The 12,771-nt window shown below is 41.6% G+C and overlaps 1 protein-coding gene across 1 annotated transcript; it reads left to right on the top strand.

Annotated features, from left to right (window-relative positions):
- The first annotated feature begins 480 nt into the window (after positions 1-480).
- strip1 (striatin interacting protein 1) lies at positions 481-12,688 on the top strand. The gene is made up of 19 exons (XM_058630794.1): positions 481-632; positions 1,993-2,062; positions 2,177-2,251; positions 2,405-2,539; positions 2,651-2,771; positions 3,073-3,248; positions 3,338-3,465; positions 3,560-3,742; positions 5,787-6,007; positions 6,138-6,203; positions 6,328-6,463; positions 6,607-6,681; positions 7,441-7,538; positions 8,523-8,649; positions 8,752-8,852; positions 8,938-9,004; positions 9,101-9,205; positions 9,345-9,549; positions 10,517-12,688. Exons 1-19 carry the CDS (start codon positions 522-524, stop codon positions 10,762-10,764), a joined length of 2,448 nt encoding a protein of 815 aa, XP_058486777.1. The 5' UTR covers positions 481-521; the 3' UTR covers positions 10,765-12,688.
- The last annotated feature ends 83 nt before the right edge of the window (positions 12,689-12,771 follow it).

Genomic DNA, 12,771 nt, shown 5'->3' with positions numbered 1-12,771 from the left:
GGCTCCAATGCATCATTTTGTGCAAATCTGGCTCATGGGGTTTTAAACTGATTCACACTGCCCCCTTAGACAATTTAGGGGGCAGTATGTTCACGTATGTTCATGCTTTATTCATATTTTTTTGAATCCGTATTAATATTTTATCAACACTTTATAAATATTATATGAACTATTACAAGTTTACAGTCATTTTGGCTGTACATTTAACAGTAACCATGTTAAATGGTGTGCTAGAACTGCTTCTATTACCACCACTATTATACTAATGATAATAATTAATTTATCATTGTTAAACCGTATTTATTTATGTTTATATAGAGTTTATTTTTAATAGAACATATTTGAAATGTACATTGAACGCAAATAATAAAAGGATGTTAAATAACAGGAGTGGTGGTAGTGTTTTAAGCAACGGGTGTTAAAAATACAGTCAATGTGTATGTGTCAGGAGACCTCAAAACAACTGTGCAGCCGAATCCCGTAGACTTGTTCTCGCGAGAAGATATTTCGCCCCCAAAGTAATGGACGTCGGTGGGAACGGTGGTGGGCTACCTGTTAACAACAAACAGAGAGCCATGATACCAAATAAAAGCAGGGGCGAATTTACTCGCAACCCAAGAAAGGATTCCGAGGTACGTAGACACGACTTTGTCATTCACTGGAAGCGAAACATGACTTTAGCGGCTCCTTCAAACGCTGCTGTGACACACAACGTTAGCCTCCTTAGCTCTGACAGGCTAACATTTGTAGAAATGAATCCGCAGTGTAAACTAACATGAGGAATAAAGGCCACAGCAACATATTTTATTATTATTGTTATTTTACCAACAGTTCGACAGGGTTTCATTTGTAGTATATGTTTTAGTGCTTTCATCTGATGTTGAAGAGCAGCGTAGCATAGCTGATATGCTAGTAAACCTAGCACCTGCTCTGCTTGTCAAGATCCTTTATTTGTCATTTCACATGGTATTTGTAACAAATATTCACGTTGTAGCGAAACTATGTTTCTCACCAGCTTCTCTCAGTGCAAAAGAACACAGTAAAAAGTAAAAAGAAAGCTAAGACTAAAACTAACACCCTTAAATACCTGACAAAAATATAAACACTATACATAAGACTCAACTTAGCGACCTGATGAAAGCTGGATATTTTCTCTGTACCCATTTAAAACGACCTTCTTTTCTAACGTGGTGCCTGGTTTGTGTTCACAATTTGACGAAAAGTTTGCCACATTTTTGTTCAAGAAACTATACATTTTTGTGCCTCTGGAAAAGGCTACACCCATTTCCAGAGTCCAGACTCTGTCCTGTTGTATTGACAACACTCGGCTGCACCTCTGTGATGCAGATGGATTTATTTTCATGCCCTAAACCAGTGGTTCTTAAGGAGGACCACCTGAGAAAATATTGAGCTTTTAAACTAACACCATTGTCGCCAACGTTAAAATACAGTGTTGTAAAATAGGCCGAGCAAAGTCAGTCGGCTACAGACTTTTCACAGAAGGCAGATTTAATCCCAATCAGATAATTTGCTGACAGACATTGGTTTAGAGAAATTAGATTAAGATGGAGCGAATTACACGTATCCAATTACTAAACACATACAGTTTTAGTTTAAGAACGATGGGTGACTGATGTGTCAGTTCCTATAAACACATAATATATGGTGACTGAGGTACAACCTTTGTTTCAGTTACAGTAGACTCTTAAATCTGATCTTTTCATACTTTTCTCAGCGTATATGTCCCTCCAGCTGTAATTATGTGGTTTGTGTGTTTGTGGGTCAGGTCTGGTTTGTTTTTCTGACTCTTAAAATGTGTCAACAAAAGTTTCTGTACTCAATCTCTAAATGTCATTTAATCTGTTTGAAAAAAGGTTTGTTCTAGGGCTACGACAGCCAAGTGATTTGTGTTTTAAATTAGTATTTTTTGTACTAATGTGTGGTGTATGTCTAATAATGACTTGAATCAGAGTGTCCTGTCATGTGCCATAGGGGCTGTCTGAGTCTCCAGACCTGGAGTTTGAATATGCAGATACAGACAAGTGGGCTGCAGAGCTGTCAGGTGTGTAGTTAAGGTTTACATTTTGTCATCATACATACAAGATATAGAGATTCCCTGACTCATGTAGTCTCCCTCAACCAGGGGTTACTAACATATTCTGTATGTTTGTTCCAGAGCTGTACAGTTATACCGAAGGACCTGAGTTTGCTCTTAATAGGAAGTGTTTTGAGGAGGAATTCAGAGCACATGGTATGTAACTAAACTTAGCTTGTCAAATCTTAATGGGTTAATCACAAACCTTTTCATAGAAAGCACACACTGTAGCTGTAGTTCATCCCTTCATGAAATGTACATTGCCAAGTTTTTGTTGAATTGTTATCCCCACCTCTGATGTGCTTCAAGTGTCTGAGAGGAAGTGGACAGAGCTCGATGAAGACCAGCACAGAGCCCACGCTATGCGCCTGTTGGATAATCTGGAGGTTATTGCTCGGGAGAAGAGGCTGAAGGTTGCAAGGGCCATTCTGTACATGGCTCAAGGTGAGTCCACATCACCCGTTGAGCAATGAATGATGAGCAATGAGAGAATTAAAAACCTTGCTAAAAGTGGCATTGATCAATGAGGGTTATTTACATTTGCTTCGTCTCTAGGAACCTTTGCTGAGTGCAGCTCTGAGGCTGAGGTGCAGCACTGGATGAGATACAACATCTTCCTGCTCTTGGATGTGGGGACCTTCACTGCTCTGGTGGAACTGCTGAACATGGAGATTGAGTATGTTTTCCGTCCATGTTTTATTTAGCCTCATAAGAGGAAAAGTTAAAAACACAAATTTTGCTACAAAATATTAGTGGAAAAACCCCAATTCCTGTTCATAAATGCTGTAACTTAAATATGTATGAAAGCCAATACAATAATTTGGTTTCACCTCTAAAATTTTCACACCTGTAAAGATCATAATGAGAAAAAAAACTTTGAGACAACTTTGGTTGTCTCAAAGTTACAAGTTCATATTTTGTCAGTAAAATTTTGTGGTGATGCTCACATGATGTATGATCCATTTTGTTTCCTTCAGTAACAGCGCTGCCTGCAGTAGCGCGGTGAGAAAACCAGCCATTTCTCTTGCGGACAGCACCGATCTTAGGGTGCTGCTCAACATAATGTACCTGATGGTGGAAACAATTCAACAGGATGACCTGGCTGACAAACCCGAATGGAAAATCATCAGGGAAACGTTCAGAGCAGAACTGGGTACAGTTTTATCAGACTCTTAAACACTGTAGTCATATTAAAGACAAATACACAATCTGACATGTAAATTCATTATTTCTCTACTCTAGGATCTCCTTTGTACAACAATGAGCCCATTTCTGTCATGCTCTTTGGTATGGTGACCAAGTTCTGCAGCGGCCATGCCCCCCACTTCCCAATGAAGAAAGTGTTATTACTATTGTGGAAGAGCATACTTGTAAGTCATGAAAATCTCCACATTATTCTACAGTGAAATTTGTATCTGGGAGACATGGTAAACAGTAAATATCCTCCTCCCCATTTTGTTTCAGTTCACACTTGGAGGCTTTGAGCAGCTCCAAAGCATAAAGGTTCACAAGCGTGAGGAGTTGGGTCTCCCGCCTCTCCCGGAGGACTGTATCCGGGTTATCCGTAGTATGAGAGCTGCTTCTCCTCCTGCGTCTGCATCTGACCTTATAGAGCAGCAACAGAAACGGGCACGCCGTGAACACAAGGTAATCATTACTGCTGCTTCCTGCTCTCAGAATAAAACATTTTGGTTTTAGGTAGCTACATTTTAGCCGCCACCTTTTGTTGTTTTTTATGGCTGTCAAATTCTGTGATGTTTGGACAGTTTTACTGGAGTGAAGTTAATTTTATATATATGTTATATTTTATAATGTATTACAAACATTTATTCAGTTAAACTCATAGTGCATGCATATGTAAATAAACCTGGCATAATAGACTTCATTTTACAGCTGATATTTTCCAACATGAAATAGTGGGATGACAAATGCAGGTTTTACCAGTAACATTAATTAGGGTTCCACTCCAGGTTTAAGTGAGCCAAAATAGTCTAAATACTTGACACTATAACCTGTAGAAGCCGTTTTTATTTCTGAAAATGTTGTTACTTGAAAACTGAATACATGTTTCAGGTTGAATCCGTGTACACTTGTGTGTTCACTTCACATAATCAACGCTTAAAGGGGACATATTATACCCTATTTCCCCCATTAAAATAGTTCCCTGGTGTCCTAATGAACATGTCAGTGACATGCCTTGGTCAAAATACCATAAGGATGAAGCATCATAGCAGTTCAATAACCCTGCTAAGCCCGCCCCTTTCAGAATGCTCGGTTTTCGTGCATGGTCCCTTTACATGCAAATGAGACACAGGCAAACACACACCCACTTCTTCCAGGGGGTTTCTGATTTGTCCTCGTTACAGCGCTTTACAGCTCTATTCGTCTCCCCCTCCCTCCACTAGTTCTCTGACAATATCAACATGGCAGCGTGCGCAGAAAACAGCCAGAGTGCCGTCACAGGAAGAGACGTTCTACATAAGGATCGAGCCGAACAGTGCCGAACTGTTAATCAGTTAAAAACACTTAGGAACAGCACCACTGATCGCCAGCGGCGCGCGGCGAGCTGCATAAGCTGGCGCTGTATGTTACTGTATCACACCGGTGACTATGCTCCGGAGACCTCGTCACCGCGGCACCGCTGATCGCCAGCGGCGAGCGGCGAGCTGCCTAAACGCATACAGCGCCCGTTTAGGCGGCTCGCCGCTGGCGATCAGCGGTGCCGCGGTGGCGATCAGCGGTGCCGCGGTGGCGAGGTCTCCGGAGCGTAGTCACCGGTCTGCACCGGAGCTGGCGATCAGTCGCATACAGCGGCCGCTTAGGCGGCTCGCCGCTGGCGATCAGCGGTGGCGATCAGCTGATTTTCACAGAGAGTGCAGCACCTCTGCACAGAGAGTGCGGCACCGCTGATCGCCAGTGGCGCTGTATATGTGATTGTATCAGACTGAGTCTGTGCTCCGGTCATGGAGGACGTACTGAACAAATATTTTTAATTAGGACGTGTCAGAATGGTTAGTTATGAGCTCTATGTGACCTTTTCTTAACAACGTGTGTGTGTTTGTACGTCGGTGAAATACGTCCCCTGACTAAATACGGCGACCGCTGTCTAGTGCGAACACACGAACACACGTTTGCTGACTTTATCCGGCACATTAGCTTCATACATCAAATCCTCTGTGGAAGTTTGTGTAAAACACTGTGCTCCACTGTGCAGCCACGAACAGCACACTTGTCCCTCCGCGTTGACATAATACCGCTCTTCCTCCCTCGCCTGCACTCTCGCAGGGACAAGGTGGAGCTCTCGAAGTAAACTTACTGGTGGGGCGGTAACATTCGCGGTGAAATGCGCATGCTGACGTCATAAGCGCAGGGAATTCAACATCGAGTGTTTTATCGCCTATACTTACACTAAGGGGAACCACGAAAACATGACGGAGTATTCTTTTTCCACACTTTGGTGACTGGTAGGGCCCCCAGAGTCCCAAATATAAGTATTAAAATGGTTAAAAAGTAGATTTTGCGTAATATGTCCCCTTTAATGCTAGGACACTCAAAGTAAAATCAAAGTCATTTCTGTAACATTACCCACCTTGACCAACATGACACAAAGATGGCATCAGTCCAAAACAATCTACCTCAGAGCCGATCCGATCCATTGTTTGTTTGTTTGTTTGTTTGTTTGTTTGCACAGGCTCTAATCAAACAGGACAACCTGGATGCATTCAATGAAAAGGACCCGTACAAAGCTGACGACTCGCGCGACGACGAGGATGACAGCGACGACAACGACAACTCCATAGAGGCAGAGACGTTCCCACTAGAGAGGGACGAGGTGATGCCTCCGCCCATTCCTCACCCCCCGTCGGAGAGGATGTCCTTCCCCAAAGGTCTGCCGTGGGCTCCCAAAGTCAGGTACTGTTCACTCTGACTGGAGAACAATACTGCATTTGTAATGACTTGTGAGAAGTGGAAACGAAGAATAAACATAAACCTCAGATAAAGTCTTGCTTCGATTCTGACCATATTGTCTTCTCCACCACAGGGAAAAGGACATTGAAAACTTCCTGGAATCTAGTAGAAGTAAATTTATTGGTTACACACTTGGGAGGTACGTAAGGATCCCGGATTAACACATATTGCTTATTGTCCTGAAGGAAAAACAACTTGCTATCTTTTACATATGTGCCAAAATGATGTCTGACAGCCTACTTATTTCCGTGTGTGTCTTGCAGTGATACAGATACAATTGTTGGCTTACCCAGGCCAATTCACGAGAGCATCAAGACACTAAAGCAGCACAAGTACATCTCCATTGCTGAGATGCAGATCGCAAAGGAGGAGGAGTTTCAGAAAACCCCTCTGTCTGTCGTGAGTGGAAATCGAAATCTTTCACTTTAATAACTTGATCAGAGTTGTTGTTAAGATGGCTGTCTGTACATTATGAAACGCACTCTTTCCCTCATCATGTAACATTCTGTCGACGTTGTGGTTTTCTGTTTCCTCTCCTTCAGGGTGAAGAGGAAGTGGAGATGTGTGCCACAGAGCTGCTCTATCAGGGCATTCTACCCAGTTTGCCACAGTACATGGTGAGTGGTTGTTTTTCAGGCTGTCAGCTTAAAAGGCAGTTAAATCAATAACTAACGTGGGTCATTCCTGGTCACTCAGTGGAGTCCATTTGTACAATTTGATATGGGAATTGCACTCCCTTGTGGTGAATCTGAATAAAACTAAAATGAATCATTTACATCAATAAAACTATTCACATACAGTAAATATACAATATCAAGGTTAAATACTGATTATTTGAGTCCCTTGTTCATTCATACAAATCTGAGGAAATTGACTATGGGAAACTGAAGTTTGTAAATCACTCACTCTCCCACACCAAACCCCATTGAGAAAAACAGTCATTATAACTTGTGGGGACGTGGCAGCTGCTGGTCTACTGCTGCCTCGTGTGGTCAGTTTGTGTTACAGGTAAATCTAAATGAAGTACTTCAAATGCCAAATTCACAAAATAAGATATTTGAACTTACTGATGGAGGCAGCAGTGGATCAACAACTCCTGTGTGCTGTGATGTTAAAATCACTGATTTTCTCTATGGGGTTTGGTGTGGGAGAGTGAGTTATTTACAACCTTTACATCCTCCACATGAGGGTCGCAGGGGGTCATCTTAAAGTCTAAATCCGTGTAATTATTCTCTACTTATACTTCATAAAGGCAGCAGAGTTGTGGATTTTTGGATACTATGTGACAAGTGACGCAGCCCTGTGCAGATGTGAACTCCCACGTTCAAGCTACTTTGTTACTGATACACAGTGTATCCATCTCCCTCGACTCTCAGATCGCTCTGCTGAAGATCCTGCTCGCAGCAGCTCCAACCTCCAAGGCCAAAACAGACTCCATCAACATCCTGGCAGATGTGTTACCAGAGGAGATGCCGTGAGTAGTAATGTAGATTTTAAGGGCTTTCCACACGAGTCCAGGTGAATGCGGCGTTTTATCCACAAGGAAATTATGGTTTTTTTGGAGCACTGTAAAGCTATTTATTGATAATCTCAACATGTTACCCTTACGTTTTCATGTAGACGACCAATACAGTACTTTGGGAAAATGATGATGTCATAATCCCACCTCTTTCTTGCTCTGGCTGTCGCTGTTGTTGTCATCCTCCTCTTGTGTTTGGAGTTTGTTTGGTCTGTTCACTTTATGATAACTTTCCTTTCCTTTAGAGCTGAAACAATTATTCGATTAATCGATTAGTAAATTCATCGTCGATTAATCGATTTGAAGCTTTTTTCATGATTGAAGAAGATTTCTGATTGTTTTAGCTTCTTAAATATATGAATATGTTCTGGTTTCTTTGCGCCATATGACAAAGAAATCTTCAAACTGAATCATTTTGGTTTGTGGACAAAACAAGACATTCGAGAATATCCTAATTTCCATTGATCAACATTTTATGGACCAAACGATTACTCGATTAATTGGGAAAATAATCGACAGATTAATCGATTATGAAAATAATGGGAAGTTGCAGCTCTACGTTCCTCTTCCCCCTGGCTTTCTTTATCCTGTCCCTGTTTCTATTATTGTATACATTCTAATGTATAGTGAAGCTTTATTTTCACACAACCACTCGTGTAGGGGACTAAGAAAAATATCAGGAAAGTCCTGTTTCTGTGTGGAAGGGGCCTTAAATGGCTACAACTGTTTTTGCTCTCTCTTCTGGAGTGCGGCGTTATTTCCTGAACAGGGATCAAATCCTAAATTTAGTAGAGATAAAATAAGATAACAGACACATAAGCATGTGAAATGAGTGTTCTGGATCTGCATGATTCAGAGTGTTTGTAACTCACAGGTTTCTCAGCTGAACTGGTGTGACTGTCTGTCTGTCTGTCTGTCTATGTATGTCTGTCTCTGCAGGACCACAGTGCTGCAAAGCATGAAACTAGGTGTTGATGTCAATCGACACAAAGAGATCATTGTCAAGGCGATCTCTGCGGTCCTGCTGCTGCTTCTCAAGCACTTCAAACTGAACCACATCTACCAGGTATGGACACCACAACTCCCTAGTTCAGTGGTTTGTGTCAAATGTTTAAAACGTCGGATTGTTTCTTTCACTTACTGAATATCTCTCTCTTTGTCTTCACAGTTTGAGTACATGGCTCAACACCTGGTGTTTGCCAACTGCATCCCCCTCATTCTGAAGTTCTTCAACCAGAACATCATGTCTTATATCACAGCAAAGAATAGGTAATATTTGAATTATAAATGTGTCATTTATTTGTGTGTTTATCGAGTGTATCTTACTGCTCTCAACTTTCTTTTTCCACAACAGCATTTCAGTACTTGACTTCCCTTACTGTGTTGTGCATGAGCTCCCGGAGTTAACTGCAGAGAGTCTGGTAAGTTTTTTTTTTGGTGTGTTATTATAATAGTTTAAATTGTGAATTGTGTTGTACTTTAATTTATTATTTATGTTGATGTGTATGATTTCTTAGGAAGCGGGAGACAACAATCAGTTTTGCTGGAGGAATCTGTTTTCCTGTATTAACCTGCTGAGGATTCTCAACAAACTGACCAAGTGGAAACACTCCAGGACTATGGTGACTGCATTCGACTCCCCACATTTAACTAGATAGATGGATAGATAGATAGATACTTTATTCATCTCACAGAGAAATTCACCAAAACTAAGACAAATTTAAAAGGGTGTCTCTCTAATGGAAATCATTTCTCCCCCAGATGTTGGTTGTGTTTAAGTCGGCTCCTATCCTGAAGAGGGCGCTGAAGGTGAAGCAGGCCATGATGCAGCTCTACGTCCTCAAGCTGCTCAAGGTGCAGACCAAGTACCTGGGACGTCAGTGGAGGAAGAGCAACATGAAGACCATGTCGGCCATTTATCAGAAGGTCCGACATCGCCTCAATGACGACTGGGCTTATGGAAATGGTAAGTGGTAACCTAAACATTCAGTGATAATCAAAGCTTCCATTCTTTCATTTGTTATTCAATCACTTATTCATTTGTAAGAAGTTTATTACAATAGTCCCAAAAATGAAGGATTCTTTTGCTTACCCCTGCCTGTAATGACGTTTGTGTGGTTGGGCCGTCTAGCCAACGATATGGGGGTGTCGGGACAGGAGGCAGGAATGTCTGTTTAAAGGTTTATTTGACGTGAACAAAGATGCACAGGCACAAATTCCCTCATAGTGCTTTAGTGCGCCTTTTAAAATGGGAAGAAATATAGTGATACCAACTATTTCTCCATCTCTAATGAACACAAATGGTACATTTGACAAATGCTAAATAAGGACCGTCGTCTATGCTCTACAACCAAGTGATGCTCAAGAGGTTATACCTACAGGAAACAGATGCACAGCTTTATCAATTTACCAAACTGCCACATGAACAGCTGTCAAACCGGAACATACAACAGAACTAATCAAGTGTGGCAAGAAAACAGCGTGACAGAAACACAAAAACAGCACTCACCAGTGGTCATAGAAACCTGAAAACTCAGGGATCACTTGTCATGTCCTCAGCCTTTCGCTCACCCCTGTTTTTTCCACATACATCGGGGAACTACGGTGGCCTACACGTGCCAGGGAGAATGTCGCTCTTTTATGTTTGTGTCATAAGTTTACACTTAATAACAAATTTGTCAATTTGTGCTGGTGGAAAAACAACATAAAGCCTCCATAAAGCAGTGCTCTTGACTAAAGTACATAAAGGCTAAGTCTACAAAAACTGAGCATTGTACACTTAAATAAACCTACAATGTTTCACTAAGTAATCTTTAAAAGCTTTCTATGTCGTTTTGTAGATGATTTATTGAGCAGAAAAGGAATATGAAATTGTCCCGTGTGGGTGGGTCAGAATTGTTGGGTGCTGAGTTGTGCTGTCTCTCCATGAGCAGATTTGGACGCTCGTCCCTGGGACTTCCAGGCCGAGGAGTGTGCACTGAGGGCCAACATCGAGCGTTTCAACAGCCGCCGCTACGACAAGACCCATACCAATCCAGACTTCCTGCCCGTGGACAATTGTCTCCAAAGTGTTCTGGGCCAGAGAGTGGACCTGCCGGAGGACTTCCAAATGAACTATGACCTTTGGCTGGAGCGGGAAGTCTTCTCCAAACCTATTTCCTGGGAAGAACTGCTACAGTGAGCATTATCGACTTTGATTCAGGAGTTTAGAGAAACCACCATCACTGGTTGCATTGATCAGACCTCAGTGAATGCAGTGTGTTGCATGTCATGCACAGATGCCATGGATTTCCACCGTCACGTTGGATCAGTGTGAGGTTATGGTCTGACCAGGGGCCGCAACCAAATGTTTTTCAAGATAACCTTAGGTCGGTCTGGGTCATACTTTCCACATCCACGTGTGCGCAGAGGTCCACTAGAGTCAGTGTGATGTAAATCCTGTCATCTGCCCAGTATAGTACAGTGTTTCCATTGTGGTACGGTATTGTCGTGTTTCCGTCATGGTACAGTGCGGTTTTGTCGAGTACGGTAAAAAAAATACGTACCGTACTGTACCAAACTGAACTGTTCCTTTCGATGGAAACATGAAAAGAAGTCTGCACATGCAGTGTGTGCTGAGTCCAGTTACCAAGTCCAGTGAAGGAGACGGTAACCATGGAAACTGAGCTAGAGAGCGCATGCGTGGAATGCTAAACTGACACGCACCCTCGTGTTCGAATGGAACCACTGGAAATGCTCTGCGGATTTGTGGAACGTGGAAAGTATTACCCAGCCCTTATCCTACACTAATGGCGTGTTTCCACTAGCGCGCCTCGACTCACCTCGGCACGGCAGTTATTTTACTTTTTCATTAGCGATAGTACCTGGAACTTTCTCAGGTTGCTCGGGCGAGGTTCCAAGCGAGCTGAGCTGATACTATGCGTGACGGCGTCACAGGAAGGGGCTCAAGAATCAAAGAGAACTATGCCGAACTGTAAATATAAAAACGCGAGTGTTCAGTGACTGTACTGATAAAAATCTTTTTAATCAACTGATTCTAATGATTCAGTTCCATCGAAAACGACTGCTTTACAAGTCACTAGTTTGTTTTTGTCGCGTTTAAAACAAAGTCACAGCAGTTTCATGCAGCCGTGCTGTGATGACTCCACCCACGTTTAGCATGGAATGGAAAACCAAACGTTGTCAAGCCGAGGTGAGCCGAGGCGGTACTATATAGTGGAAAAACACCCTAAGGAAAAAAAATCTAAATCAAAGTGCTAAATCTTAAACTCAACTCCTACCTGAGATTTACAGGTGTTTGCTCTACATGTCCACGTGCCTCTAACCTGCTACAGAGGATCAGTAAACCTCAACCTCAAAGCACTACATGACAGTGCGTCAACTCTTGACTTTAAAACTATTTTTTTTTAATTAAAATTGTGGAGGAAAAAAATGGCAGGGATCGACATACAGCAAAGTTAGAAATAAATACTGTACTTGTAAACCTTTTAAAATCTTTACTTCATCTCCTTCAGAGGGGTAATGGGACGAAGAGCGTTTGTTTTTTTTAGTCTGGATTTCTGTTTGTACAAATATAAACATCATATTTACTCTGTTCTAGTGATTTTCCTGAAGGAGACATACTTGTGTTTACCTGACTTACTTTTTGTATTGTTGTGTAGTGTTGTTGTGTTTGCAGATGATTTAAATGTTGTCTGTATTTTATTGTTAATTTAACTGAGGACTGCCTACACATCTTTTCCCTGGGACCATTCACAGACATCACAACATACAGGCTTGAATTTTTACATTACTTTGCATTAAGTATTTTTATTTTACTGTGTTTAAAACTGGTTGCACATTGCCATAATTTGAATGTTTGAAAGAAAATGAATAATCAAACCTTTGGTTTGAGATCTGTGTTCATAAGGGGGGGAAATAACTGAAATTGCCAGTGACGGAACCATTTCCATTTGTTATTTTCTACTTTTGGACGTTGTTTTTGTTTTATTATCAATCTTAAGGAAATGAGAATACATGTAAATCGGGGGAACGTATTTATCACAGCTTTGCGTGGTTTATATTGACTTAAATACTGTAATAAAAATATACTGCCATTCATGTTACATTTCTATTTTTAAGCTTTTCCCTTTTGTGCCACTGTGAGTTTATTAGTACGTCCTATATACATTATTTGGTAAAGTTTCAT

The sequence above is a fragment of the Solea solea genome, chromosome 6, assembly GCF_958295425.1.
Source record: "Solea solea chromosome 6, fSolSol10.1, whole genome shotgun sequence".
Classification (NCBI taxonomy): Eukaryota; Metazoa; Chordata; class Actinopteri; order Pleuronectiformes; family Soleidae; genus Solea; species Solea solea.
This window is presented reverse-complemented; position numbering and strand designations above follow the sequence as displayed.